Raw genomic sequence first — 25,024 nt, forward strand, 5'->3', positions numbered from 1 at the left:
CCACGCTCCCCAGACCTTCTGTCGGCACAGGACAGGAACCATCCCCGAAGACAACTCATCAGACATGAAAGGGACTGGTCAGCGGGTGGGAGAGAGATGCTGATGAAGAGTGAGCTAATTATATCAGGTGGACACTTGAGAGTGTGTTGGCAGCTCTTGTCTGGAGGGGGGATGGGAGGATAGAGAGAGAGGGAAGCTGGCAAAATTGTCAGGAGAGACTGAAAGGGCTGACTCAATAGGGGGAGAGCAGGTGGGAGTACGGAGTAAGATGTATGTAAACATATATGTGACAGACTGATTGGATTTGTAAACGTTCACTTGAAGCTTAATAAAAGCTAATTAAAAAAAAAAAAATACTATGCTGAGCGAAAGAAGCCAGACACACAGGCCACATATTGTATGATTCCACTTATATAAAATGTCCAGAATAGGCATATCCATAGAAACAGTAGATGAGTGGCTGCTAGGGGATAGACAGAGGGGAGAATGGGGACTAACTGCTAATAGGCAGTGGGTTTCTTTTGGGGTGATGGAAATATTCTTGAATTAGACAGTGGTGATGGTTGCACAACATTGCAAATATACTAAAAACTGCTGCACTGTATGCTCTTAAATGGTGAATTTTATGTTATGTAAATTATGTAGTGCAATTGGTTAAGCATTTGATTCCTAACTGAAAGGTCAGCAGTTCAAACTCACCCAGATGTACCTTGAAAGAAAGGCCTGGAAATCGGCTCCTGAAAGGTCACAGCCTTGAGAACCCTACAGAGTGTATTCTACTATGTACACATGGGGTCACCCTGAGTCAGAATGGATTTGACAACAACTGGTTTGTTTTTTATCCTTATTCATAGGAAATACACACTGAAGTATCTAGAGGTAAAGGGCTATGATGTATGTAACTTATCCTCACATGGTTCAGAAAAAATTATGCATATAAAGAGAGACAAGTAATAAGAGAGCATATAATGCAGCAAAAGGGATAAAATCTTAACAACATCTAGACCCAAACCTTACTCCACATGAAAATGAACTCATAATGGATCACTAATCTAAATATAATAAACAATACCATAAAACTCTTTGAACAAAACATAGGGGCAAAACTTCAGGACCTTGTTTTTCACTGATAAATTCTTAAGTACGACACCAAAAGCATGAGCAAAAAAAGAAAGTAGATAAACTGGACTTTAACTTTTGTATATCAGAGAACTTTACCAACAAAGTCAAGAGAAAACCTAGAGAACAGGAGAAAATATTAGGGAACCGTATATCTGACTTTTGTTGTTGTGGTTGTTAACTGCCATCAAGCCAATTCTGACTCATGGCAACCCACGTGTGCAGAGTAGAGCCGCTCCGCGGGGTTTTCAAGACTGTGACCCTTCAGAAGCAGATCGCCAGACCTGTCTCCCATGGCACCTCTGGGTGGCTTCAAACCACCAACCTTTCAGTTAGCAGTTGAGCACTTAAATATGTGCACCACCCAGGGACTGCTTATATATCTGATAAGGGTTTAATATCCAGAATACATAAACAACTCTACAATTCAACAACAAAAAGACAAGCAACCCAATTTTAAAATGGGTAAAAGACTTGAATAAACATTTCACCAAAGATACCCATATGCCCAATTAGCACATGAAAAGATGTTTAACATCATTAAAAAAAAAAAAAAAAAAAAAAAACCACTGCTATTGAGTCAATTTGACTCATAGCGACCCTACAGGACAGAATAGAACGACCCCATAGGGTTTCCAAGGAGTGGCTGGTGGATTCAAACTGTCGACCTTTTGGTTAGCAGCCAAGCTCTTAAACACCAACATTAGTCATTAAAAAACCCACTGCCGTTGATTCTGACTCACAGCAACCCTATGGTACCACTTAAACTCAGTTAAGGTGGCTATATCAGAAAAACAGAAAATAACAAGTTGTTGGCAAGGATGTGGGGAAGCTAGAACTCTTGTGCATTGCTGATGAGAATGTAAAATGGTACAGCTGCTGTGGAAAACAGTTTGACAGTGCCTCAAAAAGTTAAACACAGAATTACCATACGGCCCAGCAACTGCATTCCTAGCTATATCCATGGTAGCATTATTCCCAACAGCCACAAGGTAGAAACAACCCAGACGTCCATCAACAGACACACGGATAAACAAAATGTGGTATATACAGGCAATGTACATGTTCTGTCATAAAGAGAAATAAAGTTCTGAAATATGCTATACTGTGGATGAACCCTGAAAACAATGCTAAGTGAAAAGTCAGACACAAAAGGATAAATACTGTACGATACCACTTATATGAAATATCCAGAACAGGTAAATACATGGGGCAGAATTATTAGTGGTTACCAGGAGCTGTGATGAAAGGGGGAGGGGGTATTATCGCCTAAGAGGTACTGGACTTCTACCCGGGGTAACGAAAAGTTTCAGAAGTACATAGTGGTGATGGTTACACAACACAGTGAATGTAATTAATGTCACTGAATTGTATACTTAACGACAGTTAAAATGGCAAATTTTTTGTTTTACATATGTTACCACAATAAAAAAAAATTTTTTTTAATGTTTATAAAAGGTCAGTTTGGGAAAACAGCATAAGGTATTCCTTGTACTATTTTTTTTTTTTTTACAACTTTTTGTAAATTTGAAATTACAGTTAGCTCTCATCATTTGTGGTAGCTGTGTCCTATAAAGTTGCTGTGAACACTGAATTAATGAATATTGAACCATTGCTCCTAAAGGAAACATAGGGTTAGGTTCCTGCAAGCCTCGGATCACATTTTCACCAACCGATTAACACACAATCTTGTTTCATGTATATTTCTGTTTAAAGATGCCTTATTTAACATAGATTGCTGATGCATTACCATTGAACTCACAGCCAACAGCACTACAACTCACGCCTGAACAAAACTTATCTAACACATATTTTCTCTGTAATCCACATCACAGCCTTTTTGCACTTGGTAACACTAGGTAACACTTCAGCACTACACTTGCTGATCATTTTAAACAGCAAAAGCACAAATATGCAAAACCATGGCACTAAAAACAAACCACAGACTGACAGAAAATATCTAAGAAACAGGTATCTGATCAAGGATGTGTATCTAGAACATATAAGAGCTTTTATAACTGTAAGAAACAAACAAAAAACTCAATTTAAAAATGGACAAAAGATTTGAAGAGACACTCCATACAGGCAGGTATAAAAATGGCTAATAAGCACATGACAAAATGCTCAGCAGCATTAGTTACCAGGCAAATGTAAATTAAAATGAGATACCACAACATGCCCACCAAAGTGGCTGACATTGAGATAAGGTAGACGCCACCAACTGTTCGCAAGAATGTGGAGCAACCTGAGTTCTCTCATACATCACGTGTGGCAGTGTAAAAAGAAAAACAACTACTCTGAGGGAAAAAACCAAAAACCAAACCCACCACTGTCAAGTTGATTCTGGCTCATAGCAACCCTTCAGGACAGAGTAGAACTGCCCATAGGGTTTCCAAGGAGCGCCTGGTGGATACGAACTGCCGACCTTTTGGTTAGCAGCCATAGCTCTTAACCACTATGCCACCAGGGTTTCCGTCTGACCATTTTCTATAAAACTAAACATATGTCTGTATTTTATCTAGTAATTCTACTCCGAAATATTTACCCAAGAAGAAAAAAAAACATACACTTACCTAAAGATTTGTGCACAAATTATTATAATAGCTTTATTTATAATAGCCGAAGACTAGAAACTACCCAAATGTCCATCAACAGTTGAAAAGATAAACAAATTGTGGTACATTCATGCAAAGGAATACTACTCAGCAATAAAAAGACAGAAACCGTTGCACACAACATGAAAACTCTCAAAAATATTATCCTTTATGGCTTGAATTGTGTCCCCCCAAAATATGTGTTGTAAATCCCAACCTCGATGCCTATGGTTATAATCCCATTTGGGAAGGGGTTGTCTTTGTTATATTAATGAAGCAGGATTAGCGTAAGGTGTGTCCTGAGTCAATCTCCTACAAAATATAAAAGAAACAGACTAAGGAAGCAAAGATGGTGGAAGACGAATGCCAAGCCACATGAAGGTAGCCCATGAGCAGAAGCTCAGAAGCGACAAGGACCTTCCTCCAGAACCAACAGAGAGAGAAAGCCTTCCCCTAGAGCCAGCACTCTGAATTCGGATGTCTAGCCTCTTAACTGTGAGAAAATAAATTTGTTTGTTAAACTACTCACTTGTGGTATTTCTGCCATAGCAGCACAAGATAACTAAGACGTATATTGAACAAAAAAAGCCACATAAAAGACTGTATACTGTATAATTCCATTTGTATGAAATTTTTTAGAAAAGGGAAATCTAATAGTGACAGAAAGCAGAGTAACGATTGCCTAGAATCAATGGTGGGGAAAAAGTGGGCAGCGAGTGGGGACTGACTGCAAAAAAGAGGAAGCTTTTTGGGGTGATGGAAATGTTCTATATCTCCTTTACAGTGGTTGTTACAATGATGTAAAAAATGTTTTCCAATCATTTCAATCATTTCCCTAGGTGCACTACAGGGCCCTGGTGGCACAATGGTTAAGAGCTAGGCTGCCAACCAAAAGGTCAGCAGTATGAATCCACCAGTTACTCCCTGGAAACCGTGTGGGGCAGTTCCATTCTGCCCTATAAGGTCGCTGTGAGTCAGAACCGACCTGGCAGCATATAACAACAATAGGTGCATTATATGGTACGTAAATGATAATTTAATAGCATTGACTTTAAACAGAATATGGAGAATTTTAAATGCGCCTCCCCTTGACACACATAGTCTACTTCTTGGAATTCCCCTCAAAGAAAGATGCATGTACAAAGAAGTTCATTACACCATTATTTAATGGAAATAATTTCCTTTATGTTCCATCAATAGGGGATGGATTAAATAAATAAGTTACGGTACATTCATAGAATACTTCGCAGCAATTAAAAATGGTAGCTAGTAACACAGCCTCCACCAGACTGAGGCCGGTACAACCAGAGGGTACCCAGCTACCACCACTGACGGCTCTGACAGGGATCACAACAGGGGGGTCCCAGACACAGCTGGAGAAAAATGTAGAACAAAACTCTAACTCAAAAAGAAAGACCAGACTTGCTGGCCTGACACAGACTGGAGAAACCCTGAGAGTATAGCCCCCAGACACCCTTTCAGCTCAGTAACGAAGTCACTCCTGAGGTTCACCCTTCAGCCAAAGATCAGATAGTCCCATAAACAAAATGAGACTAAAAGGGTACACCAGCCCAGGCACAAGGACTAGAAGACAGGAAGGAAAAGGAAAGCTGGTAATGGAACCCAAGAGAGAGTGTTGACATGTCATGGGGTTGTTAACCAATGTCATAAAACAACATGTGTACTAACTGTTTAATCAGAAACTAGTTTGTTCTGTAAATCTTCATCTAAAGTACAATAAAAAAAAACGTTATTTAGATTTGTATGTACTGACCGAGCCAAAGCAAAAACTCATTGCTATCAAGGTGATTCGGACTCATAGTGACCCTGTTATAGGGCAGAGTAAAACTGCCCCATAGGGTTTCCAAGGCTGCAAATCTTTAAGGAACCAGACTGCCACATCTTTCTCCCATGGAGCACCTGGTGGGTTCAAACCGCTGACCTTCAGTTAGCAGGTAAGTGCTTTAACCACTGTGCCACCAGGGCCCTTATTAACCTAAAATATGTTGTAAAGTAAAAAAGGGGGTTATAAAACAGAGTATATAATATAACCCTATTTTAATAAACATATACAGGTAGTACCTGACTTACGACTTGAGTTTCTACGGATCACGCTTACAAACTGTCCGTTTACTTTTTTGTACATCTTCTCGTTACTAATATAGACTACGTACAGAGGGGAATTTGCTGGTGTTTCATACTCATGCCAACCCCGCAAAAGCAAAAAAAGTTGTATTTATAAAGATACCAATAATAAAAGGCAATAATACCATTAAACCCATTGCCATCAAGTCGATTGTAACTTAGAGCAAACCCTATAGGACAGGGTAGAACTGCCCCACTGGGTTCCCAAGGCTGTAAATCTTTACAAAAGCAGACTGCCACATCTTTCTCCTGTGGTGCAGCTGCTGGGTTCAAATCGCCGACCTTTGGGTATGCAGCTGAGAGCTTTAACCACTGTGCCACCAGGGCTCTGCAATAATAATGAAAACTTTAAAAGAGGTATGCGACCTATGTCAGAACCGACTTAAAATGGAGTCCTGGGAACAGAACCTGCCTGCGTAACAAACACATAAATAGATTTTAAAAATTTATAAGCCAACTTTACAGCAAGATGTGTCATATTTTCCCTATGTTACAATGAAGAGAATGTTGAAGCCATTCCTAATTTAGAGGTAAAGAAACTATCTCAGAGATGATAAATGGGTTTCAGAGGAACAAAACTAGGCTGAATACCACAGTTTTAAGGAAACCACTGCTATCTCAGTGAAGAGGGATATGTTTTTCAAGCTTGTAGTGTAGTGGTTAAGAGCTAGGGCTGCTAATCAAGAGGTCAGCAGTTCAGATTCACCAGGTGCTCCTTAGAAACTCTGAGGCAGTTCTACTCTTTCCTATAGGGTCGCTGTGAGTTGGAACCGACTTGACGGGCAAAGTGTCTCTGTCAGAAGGGGACTCACCTAAGTCAAGTTCATAAGTGCAGACTACTACCAGAAAATACCTACAGGCTTTTGTAGCCATCTGCAAGTCATCCTAACATTAGAATAGAATTCACTTAAAATCCCCTCCATATAATAGGTAGATAATGGCCCTTTACTTATTTCCTCTTTTATACTGTGCTTACTTCCTGCTGTTATCAGGCCTGATTTAAAGGCAGGAAGCTGGCAATGTCAGTATGGAGTCTCCCTGAGAGCAGGAAGAAAATACTCCAGACTGATGAATGCCAGCATGATGTCTACTGCGGCCATCTCATTCTGGCTGAGGTGAAGTCATCATTCCAACATCCGTTCCCTGTCCGCCCATGTCAGCAGCCAAAAGAAGTGGAAAGCACGTACATGCACCACGAAGAGAAAAAAGAATGGCTCATTTATTACAATCTGCTTGTTGCATACCAGATATCTCTAATATTCCAAAGAAAATACAATCACTGAGCTTCAACTAGTTGGTATTTACAAGGCAAAATAATTACAAGCCTAAAAACAGCAGCGACAAAAAAATGCACCAACCTGTACTGAAGCTTCAGTGTTCTTGATCTTCTCCTACCCCACCCACCACTCCTACTGAGAATAAAATCATCTTGCTACAAAATATTAAGGAGAAAAAAGATGTTCTGTTGGTTCACTAATTAACATCTACGTAAAAACACACAGTATTTGACTCATCGATGTGCCCACGCTCAAGCACGTAAACTAGTCGCTTAGAAGTGGGTTGCGTACTTCTATACCAATTCTGTATTAAGTCCAGACTGTCCACTCGTTTAGCCAGTGTACATCTACTCACCTTCAGGGCCTCCTTTTTATATAACCGATTTTATCAGTCTCTTACTTCCTACAAAAGTATTTGGTTTCTGATATCTCTATACCCGCTATCTACCTCTCACCATATTCTAACACCTAAGACCCAGCTTCAGCAATGTCAATAAGAAAAGGAAAGGAACGAGAAAGGGAAAGGAAAGACAGAAAAAGGGAAAAAGAAGGGAAAGAAAATGATGAGTCTTGTAAAAATATTCACCCAAAAACATTTTCACCAACTTTGCCCACAACTATCACAGCTTTACTTAACACTCCAAATAATGCTGGTAACTTTAACCTAACCAGCAACAATAATAGCAGGAGTAGCAGCTACCATTTATTAAATGTATCAAGCACCATGCTTAGTATTTTATATTAATCTCATTTAATCCTTTTTTTAGAGCCCTGGTGGTGCAGCGGTTAAGAGCTTAGCTGCTAACCAAAAGGTCGGCAGTTCAAATTCACCAGCCACTCCTTGGAAACCCTAAGGGGTAGTTCTGCTTTGTCCTATAAGATCATTATGACTTCGAACCAACTCAACAGCACCCAGAAACAGTAACAACAGAGCCCTCTGAAGCAGGCTGTAGGATATGAAGAGGCTAATTTGCCCAAACCCACAGAACAAGGAGCCCAGAATTAAGCCCAGCTCCATCTACTTCAAGAGCCAAATATATTAACCATTGTTCAATTTTATTCCAAATGCTTTTATTCCTCCTTTACTATGAGATGAGGAAAGCACAACCATTGACATGCAGATGCAAAAAAATGAGTCTCAACCTAACTTCACACCTGACACAAAAATTAACCCCCCCAAAAATTATAGATTCAAAAGTAAAACTATAAAACCTCTAAAAGAAAACCTAAGAGAAAATCTTTGGGACTTGGGGTTAGGCAAAAAGTTTGCAGCCATGACACAAAAAAACATAATCCATAAAAGAATTAGTAAATCGGACATCATCTAAATTAAAAACTTTTGCTCTGCAAAAGGCACTGATAAGCAAATAAAAAGGGAAGTTAGACTGGGATTTGCATTCCTTGAGAGAACTCGTATCCATGAAAAATAAGGTGGCTTTGAACCACCAGCCTTTTGTCTAGCAGCCAAGAGCTTTAATCACTGTGCCACCAGGCTCCTTCATTAGCCCTCAGAAAAAAAAAAAAAAACATTTCTGTTGAGTTGATTCTGACTCATAGTGACCCCACAGGACAAAGTAGAACTGTCCCATAGGGCTTCCAAGGAGCAGCTGGTGGATTCAAGCTGCTGACCTCTTGGTTAGCAGCCGAACACTTAACCAGTGTGCCATCAGGGCTCCTCACTAGCCATTAAAAAAAAAAAAAAAAGCCATTAGGGAATTGCAAATTAAAACCATGATAAAATACCACTATACATCTATTAGAATAGCTAAAATACAGCTATCTAAGATGCATCAATTGGTCTCAACCCACCTGGAGCAAAGGAGAATGAAGAATACCAAGGACACAAGGTAATTACGAGCCCAGGAGACAAAAAGGGCCACATAAACCAAAGACTACATCAGCCTGAGACCAGAAGAACTAGATGGTGGCCAGCTACAACCGATAACTGTCCTGACGGGGAACACAACAGAGAACCCCTGAGGGAGCAGGACAGCAGTGGGATGCAGAACCCAAATTCTCGTAAAAAGACCAGACTTAATGGTCTGACAGAGACTGGAAGGACCCTGGTGGTCACAGCCCCCAGACCTTCTGTTGGCCCAGAACAAAAACCATTCCTGAAGCCAACTCTTCAGACATGGAGCAGACAATGGGTTGGAGAGGGATGCTGGTGAGGAGTGAGCTTCTTGGATCAGGTGGACACTTGAGACTATGTTGGCATCTCCTGCCTGGAGGGGAGACGAGAGGATGGAGGGGGTTAGATGCTGGCGAAATCGACACGAAAAGAGAGGGTGGAGGGAGAGAGCGGGCTGTCTCATTAGGGGGAGAGCAATTGGGAGTATGTAGCAAGGTGTATATAAGTTTTTGTGTGTGAGACTGACTTGATTTGCAAACTTTCATTTAAAGCACAATAAAAATTAAAAAAAAAAAAAAGAATAGCTAAAATAAAAAATAGTGATTAACACCAAATGCTGGTGACGATGCAGAACAACTGAAATGCTCATAAACTGCTGGTAAAAATGCAAAACAGAACGGCCGCTGTGAAAAACGGTTCGGCAGTCTCTTATAAAGTTAAACATACATCTACTACGCACCCCGGCAATCCCACTCATAGGTGTTTACCCTAAGAGAATGAAAACTTATGTTCACACAAAAAACTATACACAAATGTTTATAGCAGTTCTATTCACCATTGCCAAAAATTGGAAACAACCCAAATGTCCTTCAATGGATAAATAAACTGTTGTGCACCCATCAATGAAATACTACTCAGCAATTAAAAGGAGGAAACTACTGACACCCATGACAACTTGTATGAATGTCAAAGACATTATGTTGAGTGAAAGAAACCAGACTCAAAAGGATACATACTGTATGATTCCACTTACGTAACATTCTCGAAAAGTCAAAACTTTAGCGATGGAGAATGGCTCAGTGGTTGCCGAGTTAGGGAAGAGGTGGCTACAAAAGGGATAGCACAGGGAAGTTTAGGAAAGTGACAGGACTATCCTGTATCCTGATGTGTAGATGGTTATAGAAATCTATACATCTGCTGTCATGGACTGAATGGTGTCCCCTAAAAGTATGTGTCAACTTGGTTTGGCCATGATTCTCAGTATTGTGTGGTTGTCCTCCATTTTGTGACTGTTAATTTTATGTTAAAGAGGATTAGGGTGGGATTGTAACACCCTTACTAAGGTCACATCACTGATCCAAAGTAAAGGAAGTTTCCCTGGAGTGCGGCCTGCACCACCTTTTATCTTACAAGAGATAAAAGGACAGGGAAGCAAGCGGAGGGTTGGGGACCTCATACCACCAAGAAAGCAGCACCGGGAGCAGAGTGCATCCTTTGAACCCAGGGTTCCTGTGCAGAGAAGTTCCTAGTCCAGAGAAAGATCGACGAGAAGGGCCTTCCTCCAGAGCCAACAGAGACACAAAGCCTTCCCCTGGGGCTGATGCCCTGAATTTGGATTTCTAGCCTATTAGACTGTGAGAAAATGAACTTCTCTTTGTTAAAGCCATCCACTTGTGGTATTTCTATTATAGCAGCACTAGATGACTAACACGTGGTAAAGTTCATAGAAATGTATACCCCCAAAAAGTTAATTTAACTGTATGATTATTTTTTAAATAAAATAACATAAAAATCCTTCTAGAGGACTGGTTAACTAAATTGATTAACATAATAGCATTTAAAAAAAAAAAGCTAAAACCTTACCTCTTACCATATATCAAAATACATTCCAAACGGACTAAAAGTTTACATATAAATTATGAAAAAATGCTGATATTTGTAATATGTATAAAGCTCTTACAAATAAACAAAAAATGAACACTCTCAGAGAAAAGTAGGTCAAGAGGTAAACAGACATTATAAAGATATGAGAACTTCTTATCTCACAAATAATCAAGTAAATGAACAGTAAAGCAATGAGACGGAGCCCCGGTGGCACAGTGGTTTAGTGCTCAGCTCCTAACCTAAAGGTCGGCAGTTCAAACCTACCAGCTACTCCACGGGACAAAGACATGGCCATGTGCTTCCAGAAAGATTACAGCCTTGGAAACCCTACCAGGCAATTCTACTCTGTCCTATAGGGTCTCTATGAGTCGGAATTGACTCGACAGCAATGGGTTTGGTACTTGGGTAATGCAATGAGTTAATGTTTTTTGTCAAATGGATTGCAAAAGAATGATAGTGCCCCGTATTGGCACGGGTGGAAAAAAGAAACCTAAAGAAAAATTATAGCTCAGTGGGCAAAGTGCTATAACATTTCCAGAGGGTAACTTCGGTATGTATATCAAAAACCTCAAATACACACATACTCTTTTCCACTTCAGGAATTTAAGTAAGAAATTAATCAAACTAGCTCAGAAAAATGTATGCAGTAGGATACTCATAACAGCATTATTAATAATAATGAAAAACAGAAATAACAATGAAGAAAAGGTGAAATAAATTACTACACAGCCAAACAAGCCATTAAAAATCAGATCACCTGAACAGTTACTGAAACCCATTATGTGGTTTTAGTTATCACTGTTATAGCTTCCTTCCTGGTCTCCAAAGCAAAAAACTTTAAGTTTTTGTTCTATAACATAAAATAATGCTCACGGTATGCTGGCAAGCTTCAAAGAAAGGAGGATATAAAACTGTGCAAGCCAAATTTCATTTTTTTAAATGTGTGTGTATGTGTACACACACATACACAAACATATGTATTAGAAGAAAATATGCCACAATCAGTGGTGGGATTATGAGTGGGTTTTTTGCTAATCTTTTCTGCATTTTCTAAATTTTCTAGAAGACATATTGCTTCCATAATTTAAAAAAAATCAATAAACATTCTTTTAAATCACCTAAAAGTATATCCAAAAGGAGTTTTAAAACTTGTTTTCTAATCTGGATTCGCTGCTATTATGCTGGTTACAAGCATTTCACTATGACAATTCTACATTTAAATTTGTCTTTTAATTACTAACCCCAAGTGAGCCACGACTGCCCAAAGGCAGAAGACTACAGGTAATGACATCACATTAACATTGCTACCCACAGGGTGGGGTCCTGGTGGTGCAGTGGTTAAGAGCTATGGCATGCCACGGCTGCAAACAAAAGGATCGGCAGGTCAAATCCACCAGCCACTCCTTGGAAACTCTATGGAGCAATTCTACTCTGTCGTATAGGGTCACTATGAGTCGAAACCAACTCAGTGGCAACAGGTTAACAGGTTACCCACAAGGTAAACAACAGTGGGCATAACAGGGTGATCCTTTTGTGTCTCAAAATTTTTTAAGGGTATTTCTCTAAGATACAGAGACATGTGCTAATATGTCTATGCATTTTTTTCAGTCCAAAATTATTTTAAAAAATCAGAAATGGTAACTTTTTTGGTGAGGGAAGAGATTTGGGTCTTTCTACTGTTTGAATTATGAATCATTTTTGTACCTTTCTGTATATTTAACTTTTTACTTGTTTTGTTTGCAGCTTACCATGGAGCACTTCTCCAGCACTTCCTCCTGGAACTTCAGGAATCGTTCCTGAACCTCAGCTTCATTGAGGAAAAAGGCAAGGAAGTGAGTGAAGGGTTGCTTCCTTCTAAAGGTATGCAAAAGAACATCAATCCGAGTTCGGGCTGAGATGACACCACTTCGATGCTGTCCAGTAATCACTGCAAGCAAAGAAAAAAGTGTTAACATGACCGAAGAGCATCAAATTCTTGTGAAATAGGTGAGCTCTTGACACTGTCATCTCTAGGGAGCTAAAACAGTCCTGTTCGTCTACATAAACCTGAACTTGGGACAGTGTCAAGTGTAAGAAAGCTGCTAACGAATTCAATCTTAGCAGAAAGTAGCTGAAAAAGAGAATCTCCTGAAGACGAGCTGACGAAGTAAAAAACATGAGTTCAAAAGCCACGATACAAACTTTCGTACATTGCCGGTGGAATGTAAAATGTGCAGCCGCTATGGAAAATGATTTGGTGTTCCCTCAAAAAGTTAAACAGAATTACCATGTGACCCAAAAATTCTACTGCTAGGTTAACACCCACAAGAATGGAAAAGAAGTGTTCAAATAAAAACTTGTACACCAATGTTCACAGCAGCACTATGTGTAACAGCCAAAAGGTGGACACAACTCAAATGCCCATCAATTGACGAATCAATAAACAAAATGTAGACTATCCACACAATGAAATATTATTCGACAGTAAAAAGGACTGAAGCACTGATACATCCTAAAATGGGAACAACCCTGAGAGCACTATGCTAAGGGAAAGAAACCAGGCACAAAAGGCCACATATTGTACAACTGCATTTATATGAAATCGATCCAGAATAGGCAAATTCATAGAGACAGAAAGCAAGTTAGTCCAGGGGCGGGGGGGAGTAACTGCTTTATGGGTACAGGGTTTCCTTTCGAGGTGATGAAAATGTTCTACAAGTAGATAGTGGTGATGGTTGTACAATACTGTAAATGTACTAAACGCCACTAAAACACACTTTAAAATGGTTAATTTTATGGTGTATATTTTACCACAATAAAAAAAATACAAACAAAACACTGTATAGAAATTAAATAAAAAATTACTTAAAAGCAAAAAAATGGTGAATTTTATATTCTGTGAGTTTTACCTCAAATAAAAAAAAAAACTGTTAGTAATTCGCTACAGTAAAAGAGCAAAGGAGAGTGTACTACAATACAACCCTATTCTGTGTACGAAAACAGAAAGTCAAAGTTAAGTAAAAAAGTTTATCTATATCCATATCGGAAACGTTGGCGGCATAGTGGTTAAGTGCTACAGCTGCTAACCAAAAAGTCGGCAGTTCGAATCCACCAGGCGCTCCTTGGAAACTCTACTGGGCAGTTCTACTCTGTCCTATAGAGTCGCTATGAGTCGGAATCAACTCGACGGCCGTGGGGTGGGGATATCCATATTACATTTATGGATATCAAATTTCCATGTTTGGGTGTAATCTGGTTTCTTTTATCTGAGCTATGTCTTTAGAAATAAATAAAAGTAGGAAAAAAAAGGCCACAAAGTCTGGACCACTGACTGAAAAGGAACAAAACCATTTAGGGGTTCCGTAATCTCTGTTTAAACAGAAATCAAACCTCCAGATTGTAGAACTGGCAGGGCTTGGTTCAAAACAGAAACTAAGAAAAGGTGGAGAAAATAGAAACAATTAACAAAATCAGCATTTCAGTGGACTTTATTAAAAAACAGTCATTTCCTAAAAGCAAAGAGGTATCCGGGATAAAATGAAAGCTTCAAAGGTCAGCGGAGCAGGGGCTGGGGTCTGGGGAACTTGGTTTGAGGAGACTTCTAAGTCAATGTGCAAAATAATTCTATTATGAAAATATTCTGCATCCCACTTTGAATTGTGGCGTCTGGGGTCCTAAACGCCAACAAGCGGCCATCTAAGATACATCAATTGGTCTCAACCCACCTGGAGCAAAGGCAAAGGAAGAACACCAAGGTCACACGACAACTAAGAACCCAAGAGACAGAAAGGGCCACATGAACCAGAGACCTACATTATCCTGAGACCAGAAGAACTAGTTGGTGCCCGGCCACAATCAATGTCTGCCCTGTCAGGGAGCACAACAGACAACTCCTGAGGGAGCAGGAGAACAATGGGATACAGACCCCAAATTCTCATAAAAAGACCATACTTAATGGTATGACTGCTACTAGAGGAATCCCAGAGACAATGCTCCCCAGAACTTCTGATGGCACAGGACAGGAACCATCCCCGAAGACAACTCATCAGGCATGAAAAGGACTGGTCAGTGGCGGGGAGAGAGATGCTGATGAAGAGTGAGCTAATTAAATCAGGTGGACACTGGAGAGTGTGTTGGCAACTCTTGACTGGAGGGGGGATGGGAAGATAGAGAGAGTGGGAAGATGGCAAAATTGTCACGAAACGAGAGACTGAAAGGGCTGACTCAATAGGGGGAGAGCAAGTGGGAGAAGGCAGTAAGATGTATGTAAACCTACACGTGACAGACTGATTGGAATGGTAAATGTTCACTTGAAGCTAAATAAAAATTAATTTAAAAAAAAAAAAAACAGTCATTTCAGTAGACTTTATTAAAAAATAGCCATTTCAGTAGACTACTGAAATGCTGATTTTTTTTGTTCAAGGAAACCCTGGTGGACTAGTGGCTAAGAGCTATGGCTGTTAACCAAAAGGCTGGCAGTTCATATCCACCAGGTGCTCCTTGGAAACCCTATGGGGCAGTTTTACTCTGTCCTATAGGGTCGCTATGAGTCGGAATCGTCTCGACGGCAACAGGTTTGGTTTTTTTGGGTTTATTTATTAAAAAGTAAAGAATAGACTTCTGAATACGATATAGTAAGATGTGCTATATACTTTAAAGACCTCAAAGCCCGTTCCCTCTAGTTATGATCACTGCCAAAGTAAAAGAAATAATTCTGTTTATTTGTCCCAAAAATTTCCACTAAAGCACTTGAAATTTTCTGTAAGAACCACCTTTCCATTTCACACTATCTCTTGATAACAATGAATGCCTTATACCCATTTTGTTGCAGAGAAACAAAATGGAAATTTCTAGAAAAAAAAATTAATTATGAATGAATGCATCAGTAGGAGGCCTGAGAAATGTTTGCTAAAGTAAAAAAAAGCTGACATAACTAAGAACCAGAAGACGTAAAAAAGGACAAAAAGTGAATATAATGATGTTCTTGATGATATTATTTATATCATCAGATAGAATACTTCAAGGATCCAAAAGACTCGAATGCCAGTGAATGGAAATATCCATAGTAGATCCTTACCTAGAGGACAAAATATAACCCAATAGGTTATGTTTTGTGTTCAAATACTGTACTAGAGAAATACTGATAAAGGAGGGCACAAAGGAAAACCAAAAAACCAAACCCATTGCCATTGAGTCCATTTCAACTCATAGTGACCCTATAGGACAGAGTAGAACTGCCCCATACAGTTTCCAAGGAGTGCCTGGTGGACTTAAACTGCCAACCTTTTGGTTAGCAGCTGTAGCTCTTAACCACTACACCACCAGGGTTTCCAAGGGCAAACAAGCAAAAAATTAAAAGAAAGGAGAAACTATAATCATCTCTGCCAGAGATGAAAAACCCGGTGATAATCTAAAAGGAAAATGAAAATACGAAAAACACTTAAAACCGATAACCCCTTAAAACTGATACTTATGTTTTATTTCTGTAAAAGTTTGGTACAAAATGTTAAATGTGTTATTTTTCATTAAGAATGTGGTATAGTAAGATGTTTTTGCTTCTGTAACACAGAAACCAGAAAAGGGCACTTGAAAGGTACTTAGAGAGATTCCCAAGAAAAATTCAATGCTGATCAAACAATGACTAAAGAGCAAATATGACTGAGCTTAGACATAGTCCACAACTACAAACATCCAAGAGGGCCAGAATCTACAAGGTGTGTGTCTAAGAACTACAAAAAGGGATATCTAGGAAGAAAATAATTAAAGGCATTTAGGTTAAACTTTAAAAATCCAATTCCCTATCTGCAATGACAACATAATTCTGAAAGCTTCTCTTGATATCCCATTGCCTAAGACTCCAAAACAGACTAGAGAGATCCTTGTCTGGAGGACAAAACATAGCCTACTAGATCATTCCCTTCTTTGGTTTCTCAAAAATAGGAAAGGCAACCACCTGCAACAAAGGAGAATGAAGAACATCAAAGATACAAGGACAAAAGGGCCACTTAAACCAGAGACTCCATCAGCCTGAGACCAGGAGAGCTAGATTGGTGCCCGGCTACTACAATGACCACCCTGACAGGGAACACACCAGAGAGTCTCTGACAGAGCAGGAGAAAAGTGTGGTGCAGAACTCAAATTCATGTAAAAAGACCAGAAATAATGGTCTGACTGAGACTAGGGGGAACACCAGGAGATGGCCCCAGACTCTCTGCTAATCCAGAACTAAAACCATTCCCGAAGCCAACTCTTCAAACAAAGACGAGACTAGACTATAAGACCAAAAATAATACTCATGAAGAGTGTCCTCGTTAGTTCAAGTAGATACACGAGACTAAATGGGCAGCTCCTGTCCAGAGGCGGGATGAAAAGGCAGAAAGGGATAGGAGCTGGTTGAATGAGAAACCCAGGCTGGAAAGGGGGAGTATGCTGTTACATTATAGGGACTGCAACTAGGGTCACATAACAATATGTGTATAAAATTTTATATGAGAAATTAACTTGAGCTGCAAACTTTCACCTAAGCACAATTTAAAAAAATGAGAAGTGGCAAAAGAAAGTGAATAAATGACAGCAAATACCACACCATTGCGACTGCAGTCTTGATCTTATGTCTCATCTCAACTTACTCTAACCAATAAATTTGATTTTTCTACATACTTTACTTACCTACAACCTGTAAATCAGTTTATTCTCTTGCTTTTCAATTAAATTACTTCCACTAAATTCTTGGTTTTAACAATTAGACACATTAGATTTTCACACTGAAATAACTGTGCTTTCTAAATCAAAATGAGACCTATATAGACAAATATTGTATGAGACCACTACTATAAAAATTCATGGAAAGGTTTACACACAAAAAGAAACAAGCTCTGATGATTATGAGGAAGGGGAGAGATGGGGCTAGAAAAACACTAAACAGACAATAGGTAAGTGGTAACTTTGGTGAAGGGTAAGACAGTACATGATACTGGGGAAGCCAGCACAACTTGTACAAGGCAAGGTCATGGAAACCCCATAGACACATCCAAACTCCCTGAAGGACAAAACTGCTGGGCTAAGGGCTATGGGGACCATAGTCTTGAGGAACATCTAGCTCAATTGGAATAACACAGTTTATAAAGAAAATGTCGTACATGCTACTTTGGTGAGTAGGATCTGGGGTCTTAAAAGCCTGTGAGTGGCCATCTAAGATACTCTACTTGTCTCATCCATTCAGGAACAAGGGAGAACGAAGAAAACTAAAGACACAAGGGAAAGATTAATCCAAAGGGCTAATGGACCACAACTACCATGGCGCCCACCAGATTGAGTCCAGCACAACTAGATGGTGCCCGGCTACCACCACCGACTGCTCTGACAAGGATCACAATAGACGGTCTTGGACACAGCTGGAGAAAAATACAGAACAAAACTCTAACTCACAAAACAAGGCCAGACTTACTGACCTGACAGAGACTGGAGAAACCCGGAGAGCCTGGCCCGCAGACATCCTTTTAGCACAGTAATGAAGTCACTCCTGAGGTTCACCCTTTAGACAAAGATCGGACAAGCCCATAAAACAAAATGAGACTAAATGGGCACACTAGCCCAGGGCAAGGACTAGAAAGCACGGGGACAGAGAAGCTGGTAACAGGGAACCCAAGGTCAAGAACTGAGAGTGCTGACACGCTGTGGGGCTGTTAACCAACGTCACGAAACGAAACATGTACTAACTGCTTAACGAGAAGCTAGCTCGTTCTGTAAGCCTTCGTCTAAAGTTCAGTTAAAAAAAAAAGACCTATACAACTCGCCTACCCTTTTCTGAATAAATTCTGAACGGCTCCAGTATCTTAAAACAGCAAGAGTCTCCATATTTACTCTATTTTATAATCTTTACTGCAATAAAAATTATTAAGTATGCTAGCGTACAAACAGAAAAAATGGGGAACGTACACAATTGTTAACAGTGATTACATCTGGGACTAAGATTACAAAAGACTTCCCTTTTAAGCTTCATACATAATTTCTGGCAAACTTCGATTTTTTTTTTTAAAGCAGGTATTCTTTTTATAATCAGAAATTAACTAGATAAAGAAATAAGCTTTAATAAAATTATTTCAATATTTGTAGCTCGAACTCTACAGCTTAAGGAAAGACTTAAGATTCTGTAGTTGTAAGTTTAATGAAGTGACTATTTCTTGTAATAAAAGTCCTTCAAAAGCATTGTTAAAGTTCTTACGTTAGAGTCTGCTGACCTTCCTGGGGGCTGGGAAAAACTCTAGCCACGAGCCACAGTTGGCTAGTTCAATAAAATTTGAAACAAACCAGTTCCTCAGTCACACCAGGAACATTTCAAGTGCTCATAGCCATGTGTGGCAAATGGCTCCCATACCAGACAGTGCATATACAAAACATTCCCATGGTCACAGACAGTTCTTCCGGACAGCACTGCTCTAAAGCCGGCTGCTATTTACCTACCAAAGTGATATTTCTTACAAAGCAAAAAATTAGAAGAGTACTTGTAATTTTTTCTGCTGAAACATAATACAATTTATAGGTGTTTATGGAAAATGGATTATCGGAGCTGCTGCACTCTTTGACTGTGAGAAACTCCTACAGTTTTGGAGTTTCTCAGTTTTTTAAAACTTTGTGCTGACAGTGCCACTCACTCAAGCCAGTTTATAACACAAGCTCTGCCCTTGGGCCACGCCGATGCGTACTACGGAGACTTGCGAACTTGATTTACACTACCAAACTATGTTTTCTCATCTGAGCAGTTATTTAAATTCGGTTATGTTATTTTAATCATTACTGTTATAACTTCCTTCCTGGTCTCCAAAGCAAAGATAAAACACTTAAGAGAACACTTACGGAAGGGGCTGAACTTTATTACTGCAAATTCACTGATCTCACTCATTTTCTCTAATCCTAACTGGAAACAATTTACACGTTCCATTTCAAGCTATTAAAGCAAAGCAGAAATCTCCCAATACATGGAGAAACCTGGAAGCTTTATTCCATCGGCAGTGATTGGTAAAATATAAAATGAAGGTCCAGGTACTCAATCAAGACATGGTTGTATAACTGCATCTTTCCTCTTTTGAGAAATTGATATAATACACCATAACAAGGTCAACAGTCACAGAATCCCACAAAGAATATAGTTGCTAAACACCTCAGTTGGCTTACATTACTCTATACATCTGCAAATGTGATGGCAAGTGTATACTGAGTCTCACCAATATCTCCTTCGTGTCCAGGCTTAGGAATGCTAATAGAAGTTTTGGTCTCCATTTCCAGTTTCTTCTTGGTGTCCCCTCTCTTTCCAACTATATGCCTATAATATAAAAACAAGTCTGTAAACAGAGAGTCCCTGACGGAGCAGGAGAAAAGTGGGGTACAGAACTCAAATTCTAGTAAAAAGACCAGACATACTGGTCTGACTGAGACTGGAGGGAACCCCAGAAGACATGGCCCCCAGACTCTTCATTGGCCCAGAACTGAAACCATTACCGAAGCCAACTCTTCAGACAAAGATTAGACTGGACTTTATAAGACGTAAAATGATACTTATGATGAGAGTGCTTCTTAGTTCAACTAGACACATGAGACTAAATGGGCAGCTCCTGTCCGGAGGCAGGATGAAAGGGCAAAAACGGACAGGGGCTGGTTGAATGGACACGGGAAATCCAGGGTAGAAAGGAGGAATGTGCATTGTACCCTGTACATTGTAGAGAGAGCAACCAGGGTCACACGACAATGTGCGTATAAACTTTTGTATGAGAAATTGACTTGAACTGTAAACTTTCACTTAAAGCACAATAAATAAATAGATAAATAAATGTTTGTAAATGGAAAGAGATTAACTTAAAATGTACCAGAATAAAGAATCCCACCATGTTTAAATCATATGTGGCCAAAGATACTCCCTTACAAAAAAGCACTTCAATAAAAGGTCAATATCTATAGACAACTAGAGGAAATTACAAATCATTTAGCTTTATGAATTTGGATTTCTTGCCTCTCAAACTGAGACTATAAATTTCTGTCATTTTAAGCCATCCACTTGTGGGGCTTTATTACAGCGGCCCCAGGAATCTAATACAGTGGGTATGATGGTGTCAAAGCAAGCTTCCCTGAGGAAGGAGGATGTAACTAGGCAAGGAGAAGGAGAGGCTCTAGGCCAAAGGGACCAGCACCATGCGAAGGCTCTGAGGCACGGAGGAGCTTGGCCTATTTGAGGAACTGAGGAAAACCAGCTGGGTTTGAAAACAAAGCCAGGGAAAGAGTAGTGTGATTTGAGGCTAAAGAAATGCAGGGCCTTCTAAATCATGTGCAAGATTTTGGCCATTATTCTAAGAACAATTGAAAGCCATTGGCAGATTTTAAACAGAGACAGTAAAATAATCAGATGTGCCTTTTACAAAGCTCACTCTGCCCTCATTGTGAAGAAATGATTGAGAGTGGAGCAAAAATCAATGCGGACAGGCAGTAAGTAAGCTCTGTGAAGTAATCCACAGGGAAGGCAGAGGGGGGCAGTGAGGCAGCAGTGAAGAACGAGATACGTGATGGATACAAAAGGTATGTATGAGGAAAAATCAACATGACTGAGCGATACATATGGAATGATGATATTTAACCTGTAATCAGTCCTCCCAAACTCTAGGACATAAAACACTAAATTATCATTAGTAATCAAGTATCTCAGTAAGAGTGGAAGAGAGAGGAATCAGCTTCTTGCTGAGTCTTCTGGAAGTGTCTCTACGCGAGGTGGCTGGGGCCTTACTTACTTGTACAGTAGACTGGGGGCACTCACAGTACACTGGAAACCTTGCTGGGTCTGCACCACCACATAGGCGTCACAGGGCTCTTCCGTACACTCCATGGAGCCTGCACAGAAATCAAAACATCTCCTTCAGAAGCTGCTGCTCTGGGGACCACAGCCTTTTCCCCAGCTGTCAGCCACTTTGAGGGTTTGAAAGAAGCAATACACACACTCAAAGAAACCCAACATTTCACCTTGCAGCATAGTGCTCCGATATTCCTTCTGATCTGCTCTTAGAAGAAAAAAGAAAAAAAGAATTAAAAACACAAAATAACTATTTTCAATCTTTCAGTCTTAGAACCTTGGAAAAGTGGCAATATGCACACCACTGTTTAAATATTTTCTCTCAGAAAGCGAGGACTCAATGAAAAAGCTTTTTTACTAATTTTTTATTAAGATACAATTCACATACCATACCATTCACCCCTTTAAAGTGTACATTTCAGTGGTTTTTGGTATTAAAACACAAAATTACTTCAGCGAATGAAGGACTAATACGGAGAACTTACTCCACACCACAAAGACGAGAGAAAAAGAAGGGTGAAATAAAGGAACTCAAGACCCCAAGGCTGAAGGAAAACAACGGGAAGGACCAGAGCGAAGACTAATCCCCAAGGTTTAGGACCTGATGGAAAGCCTTATAAACCAAAGAAAAGGTAGCAGAGAACCTAAAAGGCCCTGTTTATGCATTAAACCCAAGGCCAAGTTAATTAACTTGAAAACATTTATAATCCATCTCAACGGTTCGAAACCACCAGTGGGTCCTCAAGAGAAACATGTGGCAGTCTGCTTCCACAGAGATTTACAGACTTGGAAACCCTATGGGGTTACTGCGAGTCGGAATCGACTTGACAGCAGTGGGCTTTTGGTTTATGCTATAAAAAAGTTAGTTGTACTTGGAGCTGCCTGTATATGACTGTACAAGACAGAGAAAAATAACAACAGCTAACGTTATTGGACACTGGACTAAATGCAATATACTAATTTATCTCAATAATTTATATATATTGTTTTACAACTTTACAAGTAAAGGAACTAATTTCACCACAGAATAATAATAGTTAACAACTAAAATTACCCCTCATTAAATTTAAGTTTTTATGCAAAGATGGGAAACCCTGGTGGCATAGTGGTTAAGAGCTATGTCTGCTAACCGAAAGGTTGGCAGTTTGAATGCACCAGGCGCTTCTTGGAAACCCTAGGGGGCGGTTCTACTCCGTCCCATAGAGTCACTATGAGTCGGAATCGACTCGACAGCAACGGGTGTCCTGATGTATGAACTGCAACCGAGAACACCTCAAACTTAAATGTTTATCAGTGCTCTTAGACATCAACACAAACGGGCCTATGAGAGGCCAAATACCTCAAATTTAGGTGCTGATGTAGAAACACACTGAAGCAAAACAAAGAATTACTCCTACAATACAGTGTACATTTTACTTTCAATCTGACCAAAGGGCAACTAGAATTACCTTCATAGAAGTCCTCATCATCTTCTTCATGCTGACAGGTCTGTTCTTGGATGGGATTCTTCCTGTAAATTCGTCCCTCAATTCTTAGAAGCTGTGGGCGCAGAACATCCATGGTACTTTCTCCTAATAATATTCCAGTGAAATCCTGAAAAATAAACTATCACCTTACCTTTCATTTTAGTCAGAAATAAAAACCCTTTCTCTAGTATATGAATCATCATGGCGACCTGAAAGGACACAATTGAGCATCAGCTCACAGCACATCCGAAACAAAATAAACGCTGCTTAAGACAATTCAGGATTCCACTGCCATTAGATTTCCTCTATCTGTAAGCTTCTTTGGGTCAGCTCTGCATTTTCTACCACACTATTCCATTCCTGGCTCACTCTATACAGAAAAGTAATCTGTAAACTATTTAGTCCCCTCCCCCAAAAAAGGCTGATTAAAAGATGAGGAGCTCTTTTCATACAGCCTGTTCATGATTTTTAAAGAAAAAATAGAGATTTTTTATTAGTTTAAACTAAGGGGGCTAAAATGCAACCTTCTGCATTTACCTAGCCATTTGCAAAGTGAAAAAGTGTTTCACCCTTTCTAACCAGCATGGTGATTCAATTAGGGATGTTTAATAAACTTCTCTTTGGAGGAAAAAAAAGCCCCTAAGTCATTTTGGAAACGCTGGTGGCATAGTGGTTAAGTGCCACAGCTGCTAACCAAAAGGTCAGCTGTTCAAATTCACCAGGCACTATTTGGAAACCCTATGGGGCAGATCTACTCCATCCTTTAGGGTCACTATGAATCAGAATCAACTCGATGGCAAGGAGTTTTAAGTAATTTTAGAGGCGCTAGACATACACAGCCCCTGGGTAGTACAAATGGTTAACGCGCTAACCCAAAGGCTGGCAGTTCAAGTCCACCCAGAGGTGCCTCCTAAGAAAGGCCTGGTGATCTACTTCTGAAAAATCGGCCTCTGAAACGTCATGGAGCACAGATCTACTCTGCTAAGTGGGGTCACCATGGGTCAGAACCGACTCCAGGGCAAGTGGATGATGCAAGAGGTACACGCTGGACACTCAGACCCAGGCACCTGTCAAAACAGTTAAAATATGACTTAAACTGTCCTTCAAACCAACACGTCTGAAGGGCGGAAAAGGAATACAGACCCACGAAGCGGCCAAGCTAAGAACCAAGAATTCAGGAAACAAGGGTTCCTTATGAGCTAGTTGTGGTGACGTTCAACCCACGCTCCTGCCACATAGCTTGGATAGTCTTGAAGCCCAAAACACTTAAGAGTTCCAAAAAAACCAGATCAACCTTTACTAAATAATACTCAGTCCAACCCTCAGCAAGTAAGTCACTTTAATTGGTAGTTGGCCTGCTTAAAGAAGCGAGGAGAGATCACATGTAAGAAATAACGATGCAGAAGGCAAACTGATTTAGATGAAGAGGGGCCGTAATTAGCAAGAGTCTAACGTCACTCCACCCTAGTGCACTATTCCCCCAGGACCTCTCCCAAAAGACAAATGGCTCTCCACAAAAGTTGACGTCGGGCCCCCAGAGAATGGACTCCAGAATAAGAGGCCGTTGTCTCAGAGACAGCAAATTCATCATCCACCTTTTCTGCTTGGCCCTCGGCTACCAGACTGTTCACGAGGGAGAATAATCAACGCTGCCTCGAGGTGACTTGGAAAGGGAGAGAATAACAGAAGGCGTGCCAGACCGAGGAGGAAGCAGAAGCCCTGAATTATAAAGCCAGCAGAAAGATCAGTAAACCAAAACGAGTGACCATAATGAGACTCATTGCGCCAGACAAACTGAACCAGAGAGCTGAAGAACCCGGAAGCGCTCCGAGCAAGCGCGTTCCCGCACCTGCTCTTCTCCGCCCCGGCCACGC

The 25,024-nt window shown here is 40.1% G+C and overlaps 1 protein-coding gene across 15 annotated transcripts in view; it reads right to left on the minus strand.

The window, feature by feature from the left end:
• ASCC1 (activating signal cointegrator 1 complex subunit 1) overlaps window positions 1-25,024 on the minus strand; it is a 151,115-nt gene that overhangs the window by 124,073 nt on the left and 2,018 nt on the right. For 4 of the 15 annotated variants that reach the window (XR_010318123.1, XM_023547051.2, XM_023547050.2 and 1 more), the window contains exons 1-5: window positions 23,133-25,020; window positions 21,855-21,887; window positions 21,626-21,725; window positions 20,075-20,172; window positions 12,620-12,798 (exon numbers count right to left, since the gene is read on the minus strand). Coding sequence is in view for 14 of the 15 variants with exons in the window: in XM_023547051.2 (XP_023402819.1) it covers window positions 12,620-12,798; window positions 20,075-20,172; window positions 21,626-21,725; window positions 21,855-21,887; window positions 23,133-23,244 (522 nt within the window). In the remaining variant the exon portion in view is untranslated. Of the gene's footprint in view, window positions 1-12,619; window positions 12,799-20,074; window positions 20,173-21,625; window positions 21,726-21,854; window positions 21,893-23,132; window positions 25,023-25,024 lie in introns of those variants that run through there. The other 11 variants (XM_023547053.2, XM_023547052.2, XM_023547049.2 and 8 more) reach the window with 11 other exon arrangements.

This window comes from Loxodonta africana, chromosome 16 (assembly GCF_030014295.1).
Source record: "Loxodonta africana isolate mLoxAfr1 chromosome 16, mLoxAfr1.hap2, whole genome shotgun sequence".
NCBI classification, from domain to species: Eukaryota; Metazoa; Chordata; class Mammalia; order Proboscidea; family Elephantidae; genus Loxodonta; species Loxodonta africana.